Source organism: Zalophus californianus, chromosome 14, assembly GCF_009762305.2.
Source record: "Zalophus californianus isolate mZalCal1 chromosome 14, mZalCal1.pri.v2, whole genome shotgun sequence".
In the NCBI taxonomy this organism is placed as follows: Eukaryota; Metazoa; Chordata; class Mammalia; order Carnivora; family Otariidae; genus Zalophus; species Zalophus californianus.
Genome location: NC_045608.1, coordinates 50,283,354 through 50,299,306, shown reverse-complemented (window position 1 = coordinate 50,299,306; position 15,953 = coordinate 50,283,354). Strand labels below are relative to the sequence as shown.

At 42.2% G+C, this 15,953-nt stretch overlaps 2 protein-coding genes across 2 annotated transcripts in view; one reads left to right on the top strand and one right to left on the bottom strand.

Annotated features, from left to right (window-relative positions):
* Positions 1-6,103: 6,103 nt before the first annotated feature.
* LOC113912363 (serine/arginine repetitive matrix protein 1-like) lies at positions 6,104-7,062 on the bottom strand. The gene is made up of 2 exons (XM_035723869.1): positions 6,516-7,062; positions 6,104-6,432 (listed from the first exon to the last, which is right to left on the bottom strand). Exons 1-2 carry the CDS (start codon positions 7,060-7,062, stop codon positions 6,104-6,106), a joined length of 876 nt encoding a protein of 291 aa, XP_035579762.1.
* A 319-nt stretch (positions 7,063-7,381) lies between these two features.
* CDH2 (cadherin 2) overlaps positions 7,382-15,953 on the top strand; it is a 207,227-nt gene continuing 198,655 nt past the window's right edge. Inside the window, exon 1 of the mRNA XM_027576021.2 lies at positions 7,382-7,559. Within this exon, the coding sequence (XP_027431822.1) occupies positions 7,500-7,559 (60 nt within the window). The 5' untranslated portion in view covers positions 7,382-7,499. The remainder of the gene's footprint in view (positions 7,560-15,953) is intronic.

Genomic DNA, 15,953 nt, shown 5'->3' with positions numbered 1-15,953 from the left:
CTCCCAGAAAACGTATTTGAAAGAGAGAGAATGTAGGGGGGCAGGGAACATACAAAAAAATGAGAGAGATCAGAAAATTAAGGATCAACCTGTAAGATTCTGCATCCAGAAAAAAATGAGAGAGATCAGAAAATTAAGGATCAACCTGTAAGATTCTGCATCCAGAAAATAAGAAAAAAAAGAAGCCAACTTACATCTTCTTCAGTTAAAGCTTAAACTATCTCATTAACATATGGATAGAATTTATTTTCAGTTTAAAAAAAAAAGGCTATAATTACAACAGGCCATTTTATGTCATTTCCAACCTTACAAAAATAACTTCAGAGGCAGAATTTTTGAAGTATAATAGGTTTATAATATTTGTTGAGGTAAAGATTTGAGAACTGGGAATAGTAGCGCACATCCCTACCAGCAAGCATCTCTGAGTGAAAATTTCTTACTGTTGATGATGACTTGCCCTTCTCAAGAGATGTGCAAATTCTGGGAAAAGACAGACTGAACTGCCCTGGATGACTGCTACTTACCAGTCGCCCTGTTGTGTGGCCCATCCTGTCAGTTCTGGATGCTGAAAAGAAAAGGCTGTCCCACGCTCTTGTCCAAATTTCGTGTTCTTTTTTTCTTTTTCTTTTTTTTGGGGGGGGGCATGACTCACTTCTAAAATGGAAAAAACATTTATTGAGTAATTACTAGGATTATGACCTTGCCCTCATCCTGTAGTTTAGCCATAGTCAACATTCTGTCCACATTCTGTCCCCTCCTCTCATTACAAAGCACAAACTTCAGGTGCTTTAGTTCTTTCCTTCTTCTGATGTTCGGCTGTGCCCATTTGTCTTTGCCAGCCACTCATCCCTTCCCTCAAAGCCCTGAGGACCAGAAGCCTCCAAGAACTCTTCCCAGGGGCTAGTAGGCCTCCAAGGTTTTAACATTGCATATGGCTTGGATAGGTAGTTTGGGAATGCAAATACATGCTTATTATTGGCTGTCTAACAACTTTAGAAGTGAGAATATTCCCATCTCCTGCAAACACATTTTTGGTGAAAAAGCTTCTCAAGGATGATTCAAGATAATAGACCTCCCAGAAAGAAAATGCTTGTTTATGGTAATCACTTGGCTTTTTTGAGCTATGGAAAGAATGAATCACAGTGACACACATTATAAATTCTGTAATAAATGGGACTATCGTTGACTTTTTTTTTTACATTCACCATTGAAAAGGAAAACTTGGACTATATCTTCCCAGATTGTATTGCAATGTAAGAAGTCCTCTATGGATGATTATGGTATGTTTAACTGAATATAATTTTCTCAAGTATCTATGGATGAGCATGTGTTGCCTTTGTAATGGAAGGATAAATATGTTATTTTTAAATCTGTGGATAAGTGGAGGGGGGAGGGGAATGATTTAATAAGCACAAGGCAGCTTGTTGCTTATGCCACATCATTAAAATATGACTTAACTTTAGGTACCAAATAATCATTCTTCTTGTGAGAGCCGAATCCACAGCCTTAAAGAATACCGTATATTTATCTATAACTTCTCTCTAAAGAGCTAAATAGGCTTTACTGACATTATTTTCTTAGACCACTCAGCATTTTGTGAGGAAAGTGGAATTATTTAGGTTCTATAGGTAAGAAAATGTGTAAAGAAATTAAGTGGCATGTTTAAGAGGATTCAACCATTCATAGATCTGGGAAGAGAACACTGGTCTCCTGAATCCAGGGAATACTTTTCAACGGCCTGGAACTTCACTGGAAGAAAGGGCACAGAGTTTGTATAAGCTCAGATACTAAATATATTTTAGTATCCTCTAAACACTGACCATTGTATTTCAGAACCTTCCAGAAGGCAGATCTTTGCTTTTATAAGGACACAAGGGCAAAAGTTTGGCACAACTAATGTTACCAGAGTCTTCAACATGATTTGTTTTATTTTCTGAAGATACGTTTTTCTTGAGAAATAGGCCTTCTGATTCTTAAGGAATCCAAAGTGCTGTTCTTATCCCATAAACATCCATGCTTCCCGTGCAGAAGGCAGATTTCTTTAACATCACGCAAATTATATTTTCTCAAATACAGCTGATATTCAAGCAGGACTCTGAAATCAACTATGAAATCTTGACTCTGGGAACACATAGAAAGTTGTTTGAGAAATGACAGAATTCAGGTTTACTGGAGAAAAGTTCTAAGCCAAGTAAGTTTTAGTCCTGGTCTTGCTATTATCAGTTTATGAGATAATCCAAAAATGAATATGCTTTCCTGTGTAAAATCAATACATTAATATTGAAGATAGTTTCCTACTAATACTTCATATACGCAGATATTTTTATGCATCTTGTAAAGCCACCATATATTTATTACTTTTGTCAGTAAAATATGTATTCAGCCATTGCTACCTACATTAGAGATTTCGCGTCCCTCTGTAAAATTCATGCCTCCCAAATAAAACTCTGATTCAAAGCCTTGTTTGTTTTAATCGCAGATAGTACTGGAGGAGGTGAGAGGAATATTCACTGAGATTCCTCAACAACTCTGCTCCAAATCCTCAGTGGAAGTAAGCATATTTAATACACATATAGATAAAAGTCCCTCCTGTGTTCCACTGTGTTCATATCAGGCTTTCTTAAGACATCCTGATATATTATCCACATTTTAGAAATAATGAAAAGAGCCTTAGAAATGTTGAGAAACTCACCCAAGTTCATAAAGCTAGGTCCACCTGAATTCAAATCCATACTGTTTATTATACCTTTCTAACTTCCAGAAAGGGATTGTTTGGGGGTGGGGGGGGTGGGGGGGGAGGAAGTGGTATTCCTTGTAATATATAAAAGCTGCTTGTGAATTACCTCCCTGGTCATGGAAATGTACAACTCCTTTATTCACTTGACCAAACGTACTTTAAATTACTTGCGTGGTTATATTTTCCATGGAAACATTGAGTTGGATTTTCAAATACTTAAAAAAAAATAAATTTTTTTTAAAAGAAAAGACAGAATGAAATGTAAATAATATCTCCAAACAAGAGTAGATTTAAAAAACCCAAGTTTTTCTTCTAATATTGGAACAGATGACGACTTCTCTGGCTGAGTACCAAATGAATGGCGCAGTCAGTTGAGAGTCCAACTCTTGATTTCAGCTCAGGTCATGATCTCAGGGTCCTGAGACCGAGCCCCCCTCCCTCTTTGGGTTACGCACTCAGCGTGGAGCTTGCTTGAAACCTCTCTCTCCTTCTCCCTCTGCCCCTCCCCCCAGTCTTCCCCCCCTCTAAATAAATAAATAAAATCTGAAAAAAGAAAATATACAAATCTTGAAACACAAGAATCACACTAAATACAGTGAGATGATCACACTGAAAATGGAACATGGGAACTGAGACCAGCAGAGAGAAAAACAGTTATGAGCCCCATGTGATGTATACAGCAAAGAACAAAATAGCTAAGAGAAATAGTGAACAAATCCCCAGCCTCATTAAACTTTCTTTTTTCTTTTTCTTTCTTTCTTTCTTCTTTCTTTCTTCTTTGTCCCTCTCTCTTTCTTTTCCTCTTCTTTTTTTTTTTTTTTTTGTTAAACTTTCCTCTCATTCCATATCATTGATTTTTCTAAAGTTAAAAGGGACTCTCTAGATTAATGTAAAGATCCTAGATAGGACTGGGAGTAACAAAGCAGGTGTCTCGTCGGGGTTCCCTACTTTCCAGCAGGTAGCTTTGTGTACCTCTTTAAGTTTCAGTGCTCCTGGAAAATAAGGGGGTTGCACAGATCATCTTTAACTTTAATTTAGAACATCCCATAACCCTATAAAAGGGGTATAACCCAGGGAAGGTCAGCTTTAATACCCTAAAGCTAACTGGGGAGAAACTTGCAATGTGAGGGCCATTTCCTAAGGGAGAGGGGACAATCCTAGCTTGCCATGGGGGTTGGGAGAGAAGGAGGAAAAGTTGAGGAGTGTCTTCATTTAATATTTGGGAAGGACACTTAGCAGGGTAAAGACAAGTATGGTTCCTGTCTTGGAGCTGTGTGGGGCGGCAGGGAGGGGAGGTTGTAGGTGAGGGTGCTGCAGATAGATCCTACTATTTGTCATTTGTTTCCAAAGTGAGGGCCCTTTTATACAAACACTTGAATGATGTACTTGTAGGTTTAGCATCTCCCGTTTGAGAAAATACACAACAAAAAAGTTATGATTTTACTTTCAAATAAATGCTAAAAATAAATCATCATGGTATCTATATACATATGGAAACTAGCTATGTGCCCATCATTTATTCAGTCTGTCCACAATGCTTGGTGCACATATTTGTTTGAGACCTCTTGTAGTAAATCAGCAGCAGCCCACAGGCCAGAAATCAAGGGATTAGACTGATTTTCAGTGTTATGAGCCCAGCCTTAATTTTTATTATTTTCTTGTTTTCTTCCCCTTCCCCTACCACCTGGCTGTTTCTCTGGGTCACTGCCAAGTCCCCTGCAGCCCCCGAGCTCTGCAGGCTGATGGAAAGTTAGTCTTCTGACTAACAATGCTGTGATCTGGGCTGAAAATCTTAAGAGTTTGGTCACCATTTGCCCAAAGAAATGAATGGCCCCATTAGATTATTCTAACTGGTTCAATGGAGAAAGGGGTGTGTTGCGTGCCAAAGTCAACACTGTATCTAATTTTATTAATATCAAATGGATGCACAAAGTCTCCAATAACATAATTTTAGAATAGGCTATTCCTTCTTGTGATAAAAGGCTGATTAGCAAGATTTGGCTGACCACGTGGTCAAGTTAATCTCAGGCAAGTTTCCAAAGCAATTCACCATTGAAAAATGAGAGGCATGCAAGTTGGACCAAAACAAAAACAAAAACAAAAACAAAAACCCTGCAAGTTCTTATCTGTATGATCAAAAACTATTGGAATCAGAGAATTAGCTGACAGGCATTCCAAAGCAGATTTTGAAGTCATAATAAGAGTTTAATTTATAAGGGGCATGATGTTTAAAGCTTCTAGCAAATAATACTAACAAGCAATAGAGTTATTCATGCTGAAATCTGTTCTAACTTTAATCAGAATGGCAATAAACATCAATGGCTACTGCTGGGAGTGGGGAGGAATTTGAATTGACATGATCTTCCTTATTCTTTTTGAGAAAAAAATCTAGGAAATTTTTTTGAGATTCATTTAAAAAATGGCCTACAATATTATGTTTTAATTAAAATTGAATAAGCCTCCCTATGAATATTAAATTTTTAAAAGCTTAGCCAGCAATAGTACATTATCAAAAGCTACATCACTCATGTCAAAGAAGTTAGTACTTGATTTTTAGAAATTCATCAAGTTCTTAAATGATCAGTATCCTGAAATTCAAATTCAAATGTTAGTACTTCAGTTACCCAAAGTATAAGAATAATGTTCATTAACTGCAAAAAAGTTCCACGACCTCCAGAGTGTGGAAACGTTTAAATAAAATACTGGTATTTTTATTTACCTATAAAACCTAAAAAAAAAAAAAAAAAAAGGTTCTGGAAAAAATTCATTATGTATCCAAATCAATGACTCCTCACCTCTCCCTCCGTTCCACAAATGCTTGTGACCCAAACTTGTAAAGTCTCTCACTTTTTGTGTACCACTCCAAGTTCATGCCTTAGGGAGAGGAAACAAAACTCCGTTATTTGGTGCGAACTATCAGTCATTTTATCTTTTAGATAATCCTATTTTCACAGCGAGCTCTGGCTTTTAGGTTGTTTATCCCTCTCTCTTCCTTTTCTGTTTTTCTTTGTTGACGTTGTTGGAGGTGGTGTAGGGAGGAAGTCAAAGTCCCTGAAACTGTTTGCTAAAAATTGTGAACAGTACCACTAACGAGTTAGAAATACAGAACGGGAGACTTCAAATAAAATAACACGCACTCTCAAACTCTCAGAGAGAACAAAAGAAAACGAAACAAGAACACACAAACTTGGGCTGTTCCAGCACATTCGCAAAGGTGGGAGAAGTACGAGGGCCACAGGGAAACCGCGGCCTCCGCCCTCCCCGGCCCTCAGGTGGCTCAAGGCAAGCACCTCAGACAACAATGGCCAGGATGGGCTCTGCCGGCGTCGCCAGAATGCTGTGTCTGCCCTTACCCAGAAAAATAATCTATCTCGAAAGAATGACAAAACAGAAAAAGAAGCGTGTGTTAGGCTGCCTAGGAGGCATTGTCCCCTTTCCTGATCTCTGATTCCCCATCGCGGTCCAAGGAGGAACCTGCCAACCATCAAGTTCCCGTGCAAGTAATTTTATTTCCCGCAGCCCCTCCACCTGCCGGGGCGGTGCTGCGCGCACCCGACTTCCCTCCGGCGACCCCCCGCGGGCTGCAGCAAAACCGGGGTGCTTCGGGGGGGACGGGGGCGGGCGGTTGCCGTGGATCTGGCCGGCTACCGCCGCAGCTCGGTGGCCTCCGATTGGCCACGACGCGGGCGGGGAAGCTCGGCGGAGGAGGGAGGAGGAGGCGGGGGCGAGGGCGGCGGCGGCGGGAGAGGAGAAGAGAGGAGAGGAGAGAGGGCCGCACAGCCTGGCAGCGCGTGCGGCGAGCGCCAGGAGAGTGGCGGCGGCGGCTGCGGCTCGCGTCCGTCGCGCTCGCGGAGGCCGAGCGGGGTGCGCGGGCGGCGGCGGCGGCGGGGGGTGGGGTGGCGCGCGCGAGTGAGCGGCGCCGGGCAAGGACCGGCAGGCGAGTGCCGGCGCGCGGGCAGCAGGGGTGGCCGCGGCGGCGGCTGCGCGGGACGGAGCCGCGGCAGTAGCGGCCGCGCCGGCCCCTGGCCTCGCCCCCGTGCGGCCGAGGCCGGAGAACAGTCTCCAACTCTCCGGGGTGCCGGAAAGCGGCCCTCAGCTCCCCCCCCCCCCCCCCCCCGCAACGAGGCGCCGGGCGGCGGGACTGCTGCCCTTTGTGGGCGCAGCGCGCACGGCCCGGAGCGCCCTCCCCGCGGCGCTCTCCTCGGCATCTTCGTCTTGCAGAGCGGCCCTGGAGAGGGGACCCAGAGGAAGCAAAGCCACGAGCCCGAAACCTCGCGTTGCGGAGCTCCTCGGGAGCGCCAGCCGCTCCACTTCCACCTCCGCATCCTTCACCGGCCAAGGTCCCCGCCGCCTGCATCCCTCCCGGCTTCCGCTGCGCTTAGGGCCGGAGCCTAGCCGCCTGCGCTGCCACCGCGGCCGCCTACACACACACGCACACACTCTCTCTTTCTCTCTCTCTCTCACACCCTCACACGCACGCCCGCCTTCTCCCCCGCCCCCTCCCCAGCTCCTTGATCTCTCGGTCTGTTTTATTACTCCTGGTGCGAGTCCCGCGGACTCCGCGGCCCGCTATTTGTCATCAGCTCGCTCTCCATTGGCGGGGAGAGGAGAGCAGCGGTGAAGGGGGTGGGGTGGGGAGGGGAAGGGAAGGGGGTGGAAACTGCCTGGAGCCGTCTCTCCGCGCCGCTGTTGGTGCTGCCGCTGCTGCCGCCGCCGCCGCCGCCGCCGCCTCCGGCTCCTCGCTCGGCCCCTCTCCGCCTCCATGTGCCGGATAGTGGGAGCGTCGCGGACCCTGCTGCCGCTGCTGGCGGCCCTGCTTCAGGTACGCGGCGGTCTCCGCGGGCCGGGCCGCGGGCGGGGTGGGGCGGGCGGCGCCGGGTCCCTTTGTTCCCCGCGCCGCTGCGGGGCCAGGCTGCGCACCCGTGAAGGGAGGTGCCGCACCGCGCGGTCGGGAGCTGCGCAGGCACGAGGCTCGGGCCGGGGCGCTGGGGCAGGGCTGGCCGGGCCGGCTGGTCTCCGGCGCCGCTGCCGGCGGGTCCCGAAGAGACCGATCGCCGGCCCCCTCTGTTCTTCCTTCCGGGCCGGGCGAGCTTGCAGGGGGTATCTCTGGGCAGCAGAAGGGTGAGGCAGGATAGCTCCCAGGTTTTGCAGTTTTCTGCGCTTCTCGCCCCTTGCTTTGCACTTTGCTCCGATTTTTTTGTTTATTTCTGCAGGGATAGGTCGCGAGTTTGCAGTAGGAATTCTCACTCTGGTGTCTTAGTTACGGGACGTGCCTCCACCCCACCCCACCCTGGCACCCGCGCGCCTCCCGGTGCCCGAGGGCTCCAGTGTCCTATTGTCTTTACCCCAGACCAGAGTTGCTTTCTCTTCTTGTTTTCTTGTCCTCACTGTGTTCTGTGTCGGTCCCACCTGGAAGGAAACCTCGTCCCCTTGCCCCGAAGAGTCTATGCGGGCCGGGGCCTCCGCACCCAGAGCGTGGCCCCGCACGCCCGGTATTCTGGCGGGTGGGGAGAAGTTCCGTTACTCGGTTATTATTCCTCTTCCTCTGTCCGCTGTCTCTCCCTTGCGTTAGTCCTCGGGGACGCCTTCGCGAGGAGCCTCCGCACTTTTCACGGCTTCGGGAGAGCGCCAGACAGCCTCTTCATGGAATCGGTACTAGGAGGCTTCTCCGCGGCAGGAAGCACCTGCTTCAGGCAGGTCGCAGTCTCCCTTGCCACTCCGCGCCACCGGTCCCCAGCCCGGCTGACCGACCAACTTTCCCCGCGGCGTCCGGCGGAGGATAAGCCAAGGCCCCTCCCGGCCGCCCACAGGGTCCCGGGAAGGGACGCCGCGCGCCTCAGCTCCGACCCCCGCGCAGGGCGGGGGCAGGGCGGGGGTCCTGAACCAGCCCCCGCAGGCGATGGGGTTCCAAAGCGGCCGCAGGAGAGGGGTGTGTCCGCCCTGAATGCAGGTCAGGGTCTCCGGGGAAATCCGCCCAAGGGACCCCCTGCGCACCCTTGCAGCTGGGGGTGGCCAGCGGGTGGCAGCTCTGAAAAGTGCGGGCGCGGCTCGGAAGTGCAGCTGCGCCGGGGGCGGCCGGGGCTGGGACAGATGGTGCGGATCGTACTCCTCCACGGTCTTCACGGGTCACGGCCTGGCGCGCTCCGGCCGCGGCGAGGGTGGGGGGTGGGGGGGCGACTGCGGGCGCCGGGGGCGGGACGGGGTCGGCGCCCGCGGTCTTTCGCGCTTTCTCCCGCCGCCCCCTAGAGGGGTGTGGGCAGAGGCCGCTGGAGCCCTGTCCATGGTGCGCCGTGGAGCCGCGCGCCCTGCCCGGCTCTGCGCTGTCTTCCCCCAGGTCGTGCTCTCCTGCTTTCCGGCGCGCGCTCTCGCTCTCTCCCTCTGACTCCATGGCCGCCGGGGTCCCGTCTTTTCTCCTTTCTTGGGTTTCTCCTTTTGTTCTTTGGTCTCCTGCTGGTCTCTCTCCCCTTCCCCCACTCGCCAGTCCGCCCCCCTCGGCTCTCCTGACTCTGGGGTTTCAGAACTATTAGACTAGACGTTCTTGGCCTCTGCAGTTTTGGGAAGTGGTTGGAATTTCTTCTTACTGGGGGAGGAGACCAGTCAGTCACTTGCTAACAAAAGTATCTCCTGTTATAAAAACGCCCTTTATTCTTGGAGTGCGCGCTCCTCATTCTTTCACCTCCTGTCACTTCCCTTATTGTTTCTTCTTTTCAAATGGGGTTTACTAAAGGGGTTAGGCTGAAGGGGAAGGAAGGAAAAAAGCTACTTCGGTGGTTTGAAGTTAGGGGGAGGGCAAGATAAACTTCAGAATCTTATGGACATCAGATATTTTCCCTTTTTTAAACAAAGAAAATGTCGTAGATCAAAAAATCTTATTTTTAAAAGCGTTAACTTTGAACATCATTGAGTGGTCTTACTAATTTACAAACAACTTTTCATAAATTTTCAGAGTGTGAAACCAGCAGTAGATGGTATTATGTTCACTAACTTTTTGATCTGAAAGTAAGTTTTAATTGAATACTGCGCAGTGAAGTTAGAGGAGCAGACATTTGTTGGTCATTTGTACCGTGGGACCAAGTGTGGTACCACTGGAGCAGTCTCATTTTCTCTTAGTCATCTGCCTTGAAGTCAGGTGTGAATTTTCTAAGTCATTTTCTTAAGCATTTTTTAAAAATAGAATTTATAAATGTCACATACTGCGCTTATCTTTACGGTCCCATGTTCTTTCTCAGTTTCTTCTAGATGGATATCATGTTGACGTTTGTAAACCCTCAGGAAAAGGGGAATTATAACTTTGTCATCAAGTTATTTGGCAGTCTCCTAATTCCTGGGTGCAAGTTAAGCAATTACATTGAATGATTTGCAAGGTCATTAGGAGTGAAAGCAGAACAGTTTATGCAACATGAGTGTTAGGGTTAAGTGCGCCATGTGGATTGTACAACTGAGATTAGAAATGACTTTGTGCTAATGGCCTGCTTTACACACCAGAATAACAAAGATCTATCTGCAAGGTGAAAATGGCCCCTTCTGCAGTCATCTGCTATTCAAGTCTAGTTTTTTTGTTTTTTTGTTTTTTTTTTTTTTAAGGTCAGACTAAGAAGACAAGACTTTTAGGAAAGAGGATGAATAGGTTATTAGTATAGATATAGAGCAGCCTTATTTTTTCAGACCAGTTAAAGAAAAAATATTCAAAAGGACTTTGTGCATTTATGTGTTAACTGAAGTGTACCTTGTTTTACTTTGAACACTTTTATTTTTACTTTGAGAGATTATTAGTTTAGTTGTTCTCTTACTTAGAGTTATATAATTCTAGTCAATTTTGTACATTATAATATTCAGCTTTTAAGATTTTCTCTAATTCTTCCTTATTTTAACTTAGGGCATTAGCACTTTCCTTTGCACTAAAAACAAGAAAGTCAAATTTAACTATTAAATTTCAAAGATCAAAGGATATCACAAAGTTATGACAAACTTTCCTTTTAAATTATGCGAGTGACTTTCAAGGCCTTCAGTAGATTTGTTATCAGGCAAAAAAAAAGAAAGAAATCAATTTTATTTTTACTACCTACCCAGTAATTACTAGACTAGAAACCTGCTTTGTTTTTCTAGTTAACATTTTAATGGCATAGTTCCATTGTTCTTATTTAAATACACTTGTATGGGTTATGAAGCATCAAGGACATCACCTTGATGTTTATAGATACTCTGGATTCTTAGTCTTATCATATAAGTCCTGCTTTCAACCTTGGGTGAGGAAGTATGAAAAAAGATGGCATAAACCATATGTGATTTTCACCTGTGAAGTGTATACACTTTGAAAAGATTAATATTCAACACATGAAACATATAAGAAGAAGCTTTATTTTAGGAAGTGGGAAATCTAGGATGCAGTAATCATTTTAGGTATAAAACATATTTATTCTCAGTGTTTATTTGATTTTCATGTGTCTTTGTCACAACTTATTGTGAAAGTAAGGAGAATTAACATGGTTGGTATTTATGGTTTATTTTACTTAGTGGCCACAGTTATGCATATCATTGCCCTTTTCTTATCTTATGGTATGTGGTCATTACTCATAGATGGTGCATTGCCAGCATACTAGGTGTGATTTGATAAATAATAATTTGTGCATCCTAAAATATTTTATGGACACATTTAAAAGTATATATATATGGAGATATATATGTAGATAGATAATCTGTATCTCTCTATCTGTAATTTCTTAGGCCCCAATTCAAAGTTTAGAATTTACTTACAGATTGTAGTTTTTGACTTTCATATGTTCCTGGAAGTCTGCTCTGATCTTCTAAAAGTTCAGACTGAGATTTTAAGAGGAAATTTTTTTAGATTGTATTTTTTGCATATAGAGACTAAAATCTTCTTGGGACAGATTATTTTGGTGACAGTATATTGCACCAAACTGTCCTTAATTTCCCTTTTCATTGAAAATTTTCAATTCTTAAATCTGTTGTGCCTCATTAAGCTTCAGGGTTATTAATCGGGAAATGTCAAGACTTAAAGCAACAGTTAATCTTGCTTTAAAATGCCTTAAAAAAAATCCTAAGTAACTCAAATCCCCATTCTGTTTTCAAAGGGATATTCTTAAGTTAGAAGAGTGATTTTTAAAGAAAAATCCTAGATGTTATTTAAGAAATGCCATGTTTGTGTATATACTCCACCATTTTGCCCAAGTTAACATTATTCAAATTTGTTCTTTTGGCTCAAATACAAAAAGTAATCAAGTTTAAGCACTGCACAGACTGGTGGTGAATTTTATCAACCATTTAAAACATATGATAGATTTGAATTTTGGATTTTGTCATATGAGTATTTCATATCTGCCCTTAGTATACCTTCTAAAAACCTAAGCATTTTTCAAGTTGGGTTAAGAACTATAAGTTGAAATGTAATTTGTATTATGCCGCACATTTCTGTCTTTTCCTACCGAAAACTTATTTTTGTTTTAATTTTTTAGCAAATTATATCAGTTAATTTGAGCAGGTGCTAGTCTTTGTGTATTTAACTAAATGTAGATCAGTTTTAATTAAATAACCCTATTTATACCAGGGAAGAGGTTTATATAAATAAATGTTTTAGTTAGAGCTGTATCTTCTGCCTATATGGAGTGATGTCTTTAAAGTAGTCAAAAGGTGAATTCCGGAGCTAAATAGGACCTTTTAAAAGATTTAGATTTAAAGATTACGATTTGTGTTACAACAGAGTTTTTAAAAGGAAAATTTGGGTTATAAATGAATGTTTCTCATTTCTTATTTCTGGTTACTCTCTTTCATACTCTGTGCACTTCCTTGCCTGAGCTTCCCCTGTACTTACAGCAGCTCAAAGACCTTGGGTTGTGTATATATGTACAACATGTATGTTGAGGATTGGTATTTACACACGTGTCTTCTGCAACATTTATCACAGTTTAGCATGAAGTGTCAATCCATAGTTAATTGACACCTTTGTGTTTGCCATCCGAGGTGATTTGGGTACCAAAGGTGTAATAATTTTGTTCTGTGCAAATGAGCTGATGTTCAGTAGTGTCAAGGGCAAGAGCTAGTGTCAAGGGCAGGGAGCCTGGGGTTCTAATCTAGTCCAGATGTAGTTGACGCCCTTAAACTCTCATGACCTCATTTTCTTCAATAGTAAAATACTGGGCCTGGTTGGATTAGTTGATCTCTAAGGGACTTTCCAGTTCTGGGACTCCTGGGGCTGCTTAAAAATATCCCCCAAATGACTCCTTTTCAAAGACTTTGGAATGACTTTAATTTTTAACCTGAAATGCAAAGATTTCCACATAATCAGAGTGGTAGAATATCTCTTTGAAGGTCATTAACGATAGTTTATTATATATGGTAGGTTAGAAGTCATCTCTATTTTTTATATGCTTGACTTTTAAAAATAATTTGTTTTCATTGGCAATGCTGCTTTTACCACTAAAAGTAAACTATTTTGGGGGGTTGGACTTGAAGGGGAATGTGATACTACTAAGAATAAAAATTACTCCTTTTATTCCTTATATACTTCTATGTTTCTTTGAAAGAAGATAGCTTCCATGAGAACCTTTGAATTAAGTGATATGGGTCAGCACTAAAAATATAGCCCATTGACCTAGCAAGTTATTTTTCTACAGATATGTCTGTATTCATGATGTACACATAATATATAAATATATATGCATATATAACATTATGTATTGGAATGTTTATAATTACAAAAGATTGGATTAATTGTACTCTGAATGTCATTAGTAGGAATTGATTTAATAAATTATGTGTAATATGCAGTTACATTTGAGAGCCCTTGCTGGTGGAATAAAGCATTTTAGTTCTATTTCCAGGTCAAGAAAATGATTGTTAAACCACCTAATGTTTATGGCAAAGCCACGTACCTAGAAATGCTTCAGAGAAGGACAGCGAACATGATCAGTGGGATTTCAGGGCTTCTGAATGAGGAGAAATTGGACGAAGACCATGATAGAAGTTGTAACGAAAGAATAGGTAATCAAACAATGTAGGAATAGGTTGAAGGTGACCTAAAGTAACAGTAGAACGTCCTAAAGTTGTGTCAAGAACAACCTATGGCAGGCTGAGCTACAAGTAGGTCTGAAGAAGATTGGGTAAGTTAATGGGTAGTTAAATAATAGCTTAGTTTCCATGTTGTATCATAAAATGACTATACTGTGCTGAGTTATTTGTGCCTGAGAGATTACATTAGGTGGTTTAAACCATTGTGGTATTTCTTACATTCCCTTGACTGAATATTTAACTTTTCATCTATTCCTGGTGGCAAAAGTGTGGCCTAACGTGTAGTCTAAACACCTTACTACTATGTAGAACTTGAGATGCAGAAGAATATTTAGTATAGGAATCAGATGTTCTGGTCTACTGCCTTGATTAAATAAACTGTTTAACTTGGGTTTTTCCCAAGTAGCTTTAGAAAATTAATTGTATAATGCCTTTAAAACAGCTTGAGCTATTTAAAAGGAAATGCTATTATAAATACAATATGGCAATCATATAGAGAAGTGCTTGGAGATATGCTTGATCCATGATCTGTTCCTTGGTTTTCTTTTACAAAATATACCTACATATGACAAAAATAAATAAATAAGTGCTGGAGTAATAATATATACTTCTATATATTATAATTTTAATATTTGTTTTTATGTTAACTTAAAAATTTACTTGACCATAGTGCACTTATATATATTATAGTTTTTTTATTTTTTATATTACAGTTTTAATATTGGTTTTTGTGTTAATTTAAAAATAATTGTTTATTTGACCATCATAATTGAAAATATTTATACCCAGATTCCCTCTCCCCCGTTCTGATAGATTATTTAATATTTCAGTGGATTAGTAAAAGGAATTTGTAAAAAAAAAAAAAAGTTAATTGAAGGGACATAACTTAGAATATTATTCCAGAAATTACTGGAAATGGAAATGTGAAATGACCATTTTGCCCTCATTATTAAAATAAATTTTGAGTTTATTCAACTTTCTTCTGTTGCATTAAATATTAAAGTATTTTTAAAAATTTATTTATTTATTTAAGTAATCTCTACACCCAACATGGGGCTCAAACTCAGAACCCCAAGATCAAGAGTCGCACACTTTAGTGACTGAACCAGCCAGGTGCCCCTAAGTATGGAACTTTTCTATTACTGCTTTCAGTAATGGTTGTAAGGCTGGCCCTTTTTTCCTCATATGCAGTTTTAAGACCTCTCACAATTTATTTTATTTTTATTAATCGTCAGTAGGTCATTCATGTAACTCAGAAAAAACACATACACCAGAGAAAACTGTTAAAACTTCTGATATTTGTTGCCACCTCTTCGAACCTTTTTTTTTTAACTAATGTCTGGTAGTACTAAACCTTTACAATAAAATATTTTTTAATTTCAGTGAAGGAAACTAATATGTTATCCCAGTTAATTATTTCCATAACCCTATGAGATAAAATTCCCATTTTAGAGATGATGAAAGTAGAACTCAGTTTGAGTAGTTTTTCTGAGAATCCAGAGTGAAACGATATCTGTCAGAGTAGATTGAGCCTGACTGCAAAGCACATTGTTTTCTCCCTCCCTCTACCGACTGGGACCCTTTCAATACAATGGTAGTCAAGGAATGAATATCGCATTAGAGAGGAATTTCAGTTCCTCATTAGTGGGTTGGTAAGATTTTTTTTTAAAATAGTTAACTTCTGACATATTCTCTATTAATTTGGCCTTAAATATTTTGACTTATTTTGGCATCTGAAGCCAAAATGTAATGTTTGGTTAGGATTTTCACTCATTTTTATAATATGTCCTCTTAGGGGCGCCTGGGTGGTTCAGTCATTAAGTGTCTGCCTTTGGCTCAGGTCATGATCCCAGGGTCCTGGGATCGAGTCCCACAAGTGGCTCCCTGCTCCGAGGGAAGCCTGCTTCTCCCTCTCCCACTCCCCCTGCTTGTGTTACCTCTCTCCCTGTGTCTCTCTCTGTCAAATAAATAAATAAAATCTTTAAAAAAAAAATAAAATATGTTATCTTAGAGAAAGAAGAAAATATCATAGGGAAATGATTCATAATCAGTTTTATAATGTTCGTCAAATTGTCTCGATCAACAAATAATATGCTGATAAGTGTTCAAAAATAATCTGCGCGAATCCTAGAACTTAAAATACTTTCTAAAAGCCTAGAAGCCCTCAGGCTATGCATTTTTTTTCTTTTTT

Coding starts and splice junctions, on each gene's coding strand:
- LOC113912363 (XM_035723869.1), bottom strand. CDS start 7,062: ATGCGGAGGTGGAAGTGGAGCGGCTGGCGCTCCCGAGGAGCTCCGCAA. Junction 6,433..6,515: donor GCCGCACGCGCTGCCAGGCT/GTGCGGCCCTCT, acceptor TCCTCCGCCGAG/CTTCCCCGCCCGCGTCGTGG.